Here is a 6,909-nt window from a genome sequence, read left to right on the forward strand (position 1 = left end):
CGAATAGAGAGTTTTTAAAGTTCCGAAAATTTTTCTATTTGACAGCCAATCGCGTGACAGTAAGTTTTTATGTGTATTTTTTGTTGGAAAGATTGTGAAGGTCAATGGCCGCGTTCAACGGATTCAACAGTTGGGCAATATTACTAGATTTTGTTGACGTAGTTCGATGCTGATTGGTCAGTCCTGAAAGTAGAAACCAATCACGATTGCTACTTAGCGATCGAGTCCGCTGAATGTAGCCAATCACCCGATACTTATTATAGGATCTTTAATACGGTTGATCGCTGCCGAGATGGGTTATTAAACGTCATGGGTCACAATGATTTCTCTGAAGAATAATACTTTATTTATATGTAATACTAAATTTCTGTATGTAATATTATATAGAATAGTATAAAAGATATAATGTATAATAATGTATGTACAATAATTTATAAAAGACGATTGATAATTAAGATCGTCAGTTCAGAAATTTTGACTCATAATTACTTGAGGGAAGAAGTCAAAAAATTATTTTCTCACACGGTAGATGCTTGTATGCGTTATACTACCGCATGCTACTCGGAGTCGGAATCTGACGTTGCTGGATGCAATTCGTTCTCTTCTAAAATGCGATATACCGTGGATCGCGATATACCGAGTGCACGAGCTATATGGCATACATTCCTTGGTTTCTTTTCAAGCGCTCGCAGAACTTTTTCGTCGATACGCACGTCACGTTGTAACAATGCATTAGGTTGTTGTCTCGTCAAAAGAAGTCCTGTTTCTCTCGCTCGTTGCATACACCTCATTAAGGTGTCGGTTGCCGGATGCCGCTCACGATTGGGAAATCGTTTTGCGTACAAACGCACTGCTGCACGGGTATTTTCTCCGGCCATCCCGTAACAGATGATCATATCTGTATATTCTTCTGCCGTATAACTCATTTTATACACGTTAAGTAAAGCCTCAAAACATCAAAACACATCAACGTTAGAGCCATATCACTGTCATGGCGTTTTCGAATGGTCGGGTTTGACCGACCCGGGATAGAGACTCTCTAATAAGAGGGCCACTTTTGATTTGTCCGCCATTTTTATGCAACTCCCGCTCATATTCAAATTTTAATAATCCTATTTTGAATATAAGTGATATTTATTAATATTAAATATTATAATTATTTATAATATATTTATATATATTATAAATAGATAATCAATATTATTTATATAGATAATATATAAGAAATATTATATAAATTATAATAATAAATTTTATTTAAATTAAAATATTAATATTATAAATAATAATAATTATAATGATATAAAATTATAATGATAAATTTTCTTTTATTTAAATAGTGAATGTGAAAAATTATTTTGACATATTATTTAGAAAAATTTTAAAATTTAATTTTGTATGTTATTAAATCTCATAAAGATATGACAGATCTAACAGATCTATTTGATTAGTTGAATGAGTTTTTAAGATGATCTTAAATGTAAGACCGGACTATGAATACCGGCCAATATGCTCTCACTCTATCTGATGGCCAGTCTCTTATTAGAGGGTTTCTAACTCGAAATAGTTTACTAGACGTCATTGACCAATCACAGCCATGTAACCATACATTCTTCAGAAGAATGGCTCTGATTGGTCAATGAGGCCTCATCTTGATTGGTTGAATTCTGATCCGCGATCCGCAATACGTAGTGTGACACGGGCTTTAAACTGGCAGTAATTTCGGAACACGGTTCAGTGTAAAATTCCTGGATTAGAATAAAATGGAAAAAGAAAATTGTTTTTGCTGTAATTCTATTTTGAGAGAGAGATAATGCTTAGAGATTTCTCTCTCGATTAATTTTTTCAAGTTTTAATCAGTTTTAGAATTGCATATAAAGTTCAGTGATTAATAAGGATGTACTACGCTTGATTATATTGTATATAAAGAAAAGAAGATATTTGTTTACAAGTTTTTGTATAACAATTTTTGAAAAAACCGTGTAAGAAATTTTTAATATATATTTATATTAATCTCTACTTATTGTTCATTAATTTTATATTATTATCTATGTACATTTTATTTATGTTTACCAACCAGTGCATTCTCTCATTTCTAATAAACTTTATAACCTAATCTTTTTACTTATATTTTACAACAATGATTGTAATTTAAAGAATGATAAAAATTGTTAATCTAGATTAATCAACTATTGATATTTCTAAATAATATAATAATGTCAATACGTTTGTTTTGTGTTAATATAATATGTATTTATTTTAAGAACAAGTTATTTTTCTAGTTTCTAAAATACAAAAGATGCATTTATATATATTTGTAGCAAATTTTTTTTTATATATAAGAAATATATTGATATATGATGTATTTATTTAATATAAATCTCTTAATTTTTTCTCCATGGTGGTTGATCATCCAATTTTTCATAAGTATAAGTAAGTACGTTATTAAATTTGTAATTGTTTTTTACAGAAAAATGCCAGATATAAAAATTACACCACTCGGTGCTGGACAAGATGTTGGGCGTAGCTGTATTCTTGTTTCAATGGGTGGTAAAAACATTATGTTAGATTGTGGAATGCACATGGGATTCAACGATGAGAGACGCTTCCCTGATTTTTCTTACATAGTTGCGGAAGGACCTGCCACCAATTACATTGATTGTGTCATTATCTCTCATTTTCACTTGGATCATTGCGGCGCCCTTCCATATTTTACGGAGATGGTAATCATATAAATACAAAAGCTCTTCTAAGCAAACTTCTTTTATTTTATGTTCTCTTGAATATTTATGTCCACTCTCCATAGGTAGGCTATACTGGACCAATTTACATGACACATCCGACTAAGGCTATTGCGCCAATCTTGCTGGAAGATATGAGAAAGGTCGCGGTCGAACGTAAAGGTGAAAGCAATTTTTTCACATCGCAAATGATAAAAGATTGCATGAAGAAAGTCGTCGCTGTTACGCTTCATCAGTCTGTAATGGTCGATCCGGAATTGGAAATAAAGGCATACTATGCTGGACACGTGCTCGGAGCAGCTATGTTTTGGATTCGCGTGGGCTCGCAATCTATCGTTTACACGGGAGACTATAATATGACGCCAGATCGACATTTGGGTGCCGCGTGGATAGATAAATGTAGACCAGATTTATTGATATCAGAATCGACGTATGCAACTACGATTAGGGATTCTAAAAGATGCAGGGAAAGAGATTTCCTTAAAAAAGTACGTTTTGACTTTGATTTATTATTATGCAATGATGATTTAGCTGATCAGCTCTCTTATATGATTTTGCGTATATTTTAGGTCCACGAGTGCATTGACAAAGGCGGTAAAGTGCTGATCCCTGTATTTGCTCTCGGTCGCGCCCAAGAATTATGTATACTTTTGGAAACATATTGGGAGAGAATGAATTTAAAAGTGCCCGTTTACTTTGCACTCGGTTTGACCGAGAAGGCTAATAATTATTATAAAATGTTTATCACCTGGACTAATCAGAAAATAAAGAAAACGTTTGTACAAAGAAATATGTTTGAATTTAAGCATATAAAACCGTTCGATAAAGCGTATATCGATAATCCAGGTGCGATGGTGGTGTTTGCCACGCCGGGAATGTTACACGCCGGTCTATCTCTACAGATATTTAAGAAATGGGCGCCTAACGAGGCCAATATGGTTATCATGCCGGGTTTCTGCGTGCAAGGCACCGTGGGTCATAAGGTCTTGAACGGCACGCGCAGAATAGAGTTTGAGAATCGACAGATCGTGGAAGTAAAAATGGCCGTAGAATACATGTCCTTCTCCGCTCACGCCGATGCGAAGGGGATAATGCAACTGATACAGTATTGCGAACCAAAAAACGTTATGCTGGTACATGGGGAATTCGCCAAGATGGAATACTTGAAGGAGAAGATTAAACAGGAATTCGGTGTCAGCTGTTATAATCCCGCGAATGGCGAAACTTGCGTCATTACAACTACCTCCAAGGTTCCCGTGGATGCTTCTTTAGCATTGTTGAAGGCCGAAGCGAAAAGATATTCGGCTTTACCGCCAGATCCGAAGAGGCGGAGATTGCTTCACAGTGTTTTAATGTTGAGAGAAGATGGTGTTTGTCTCGTAGACGCGGATGAGGTAATCTGATAAATGATAAACATTTTTCTTTTATTTATAAAATAATAATTGTTTTATATTCAATTTAATATATGGAATATAAAACAATTATTTTATTTATGTAAAGTATTCCAATATCTATTTTTGGAGAATCACCAAGCATCAGATCAAAACGTATGGTTTACTATTTGTATTCAATGTAAATTGCATTTTAACATTCTAATATACAATCACACGCTGTTTTGAACATTGGCTTTTATATTATTTTTAATTTGATTTCTATCGTTGCGATCTTTACTTTAATTTTCATGTATTTGTTATTTGCACAAGTAAATTGCTTCTGTACTTTGTTAGGTTGCAAAGGCTGCAGGTATTACTAAACATGTAGTGAGATTTACATCTACTGTACAAGTAAGAGATCCTGGTCCAGCGCATGCCACTACCTTAAAATTGTTGCAACCGCTAAAAGAGAGATTATCAGGATGGACAGTCCAATTGACAGACGGCTCTATATCAGTTGAGTCTGTTTTGGTGAAAGTAGAAGGAGATGATGATGATCAAAAGAGTGTTTATGTTTCGTGGACTAATCAAGATGAAGATTTAGGTAGTTATATTCTCGGATTTCTGCAAACAATGTTGAATTAAAGAAAAAGAAATGAATTGTCAAACAAGGAAAACTGATTTGTGATATTAAAATATAGTTTTTCAACTATTATTGCTGAAAAAAACAATTTTGTTATTTCTTATGCTTTGCATATTTGTATTTTTACTTTTGAATAGAATAAGTATAAACAATATATGTTGCACTTTTCACAAATTTTTTATATAATTTTTTAACTTCTTTTCTTATTTTACTATGTAAGACTTACAAGAGAAGTGTTATAACTTTATTTCATGTATTGTTTATATCATGTAGAGCTGTAAGTATATATGTACATATATAACACTTTTGAGCAACTTTTAATAATACCCAGCTTTTAACGAATGGTTGGATGGCCATAACTAATAGTGCATTGTCTAATGAATTCACTCTGTAGCAAAGCATCGCACACATAGTTGAATCCAATTGTTCGTTACAAACAAAATAAAAACAAAGCAATAAAAATCGATATACAAATATTGACTAAAAGCAAATTTGTTAAATATCTATTATATATAATATTGCGAAAAAAGCAATATTATATGTAATACTTACAATTAGTAGTTAGAATGTCCTGTATTATTAAACACCGTTAGTTTAAAATAATTTATTAATGTGTAAGTCTTAAGAAAAGTTGAAGATCTTATTTGATCTGAAATAATTTTTAAATATATAAAATTGTTTAAAATTAGTCGTTATATCTTAAAAAATGTATATTTTAATTATGATATGTATGTATGTATGTATGTGTGTGTGTGTGTGTGTGTGTGTGTGTGTGTGTGTGTGTGTGTGTGTGTGTGTGTATATATATCAATATGACTATATCAATAAATATTTATTTAAAAAAGTATATGTATTAAGCATTATGTATTAATACGAGGGATATTCAGAAATCAATCTCTGATAGGTTTGTAAAGGTGAAATAGGAAAAACATTTTGTTTTACAGAAAGATTACTTACATAAATACAACATTATTTTTTGACATAATCACCAGTTAAATCTAGTGAAAGTACTTGTTATAGTGTGGCACAATCTTTTGTATGTCTTCATGAAAGTAAAGTGCCACGAAACTGGAATCCTAGTCAACTCTTAGCATTGCTCATCAACTTCTCGTTATTCTTGAATCGTAGCATTCCTATTCATACTTCCATGCGTGTAAACAGATGGAAGTCATTCGATACAAGATCCAAATTATGAATAGTCAAAAAACTTATCAGAATTTCTGGAACAGTCTCATGGAGTTCGATCACTCAACTCGGACATTGTATCTGTTTATCGGTACTGTACTTAAGCATACAAAAGTTTATGCCACACTATGACAAATGCCTCAATTTGGATAGCGATGAAGTCATAAAAAAATAGTGCATGTATGTAACTTTTGTGTGTACCACTTTCTTGTTTTTTTTGCAAGCCGATCATAGATTGATTTCTTTCAAATAAATGAAATCTTCAAGATTTGTTATAATAGCATACAGCAACAAGTAAAACAGTAAACTTTTATTAACTATGAATATGCCTTCTAGATACAAAACGGTAAATAAGTACGCGGTGTACTAAACATACATGCCTCTCTTACAAAAATCAGTACGGTAAATTCTATTTCTTTATGCGACCATTCGATTATACAGATGAACAAAGAACTCTTTAAGTGTACACAATATTAATGTCTAATACAATATTTTAAACATTCATGCAAGTAATTGTTTAAAAAAATTGTTTTTCAGGAGATCTAATATTACCATTTTGCAACAATATAAAACAGTTCGACTGATTTATAATAAACAGAACGTAATTAAATATGAATATAAATAACGACCCTATAAGACACAATATTCCTAAAATATTGTATAAATATTATTAACAGTTAATAATATTTATACAATATCCTAGGAAAATTGTGTGCTTATAGGGGATACAGATCATTTTCATAAATGTCCATAATAGAATCATTTGTTTTCAAACATGTTAAATGTTATACTAAATGTTTATGTGAATTATACGAAAATCCATCTTGTGTATGCCTAGTTTAGTACAATCATTGGGCGCAATTATAATTTCCGTTAATTTTTGTATATATAGAATCGCGTCGTTCACGCAAACTCCTTACATTATTGCACGTGAATCGATTAATAAATTTGAACTTGTAAGTATACA

The 6,909-nt window shown here is 31.8% G+C and overlaps 1 protein-coding gene across 1 annotated transcript; it reads left to right on the forward strand.

Moving 5' to 3' along the window:
* The first annotated feature begins 1,810 nt into the window (after nucleotides 1-1,810).
* Nucleotides 1,811-4,822, forward strand: LOC105256091 (integrator complex subunit 11). Its single transcript, XM_025407844.1, has 5 exons — nucleotides 1,811-1,980; nucleotides 2,471-2,723; nucleotides 2,807-3,229; nucleotides 3,311-4,135; nucleotides 4,469-4,822. Exons 2-5 carry the CDS (start codon nucleotides 2,475-2,477, stop codon nucleotides 4,757-4,759), a joined length of 1,788 nt encoding a protein of 595 aa, XP_025263629.1. The 5' UTR covers nucleotides 1,811-1,980; nucleotides 2,471-2,474; the 3' UTR covers nucleotides 4,760-4,822.
* Nucleotides 4,823-6,909: the final 2,087 nt, after the last annotated feature.

The sequence above is a fragment of the Camponotus floridanus genome, unplaced genomic scaffold, assembly GCF_003227725.1.
Source record: "Camponotus floridanus strain SB8 unplaced genomic scaffold, Cflo_v7.5 scaffold19, whole genome shotgun sequence".
In the NCBI taxonomy this organism is placed as follows: domain Eukaryota; kingdom Metazoa; phylum Arthropoda; class Insecta; order Hymenoptera; family Formicidae; genus Camponotus; species Camponotus floridanus.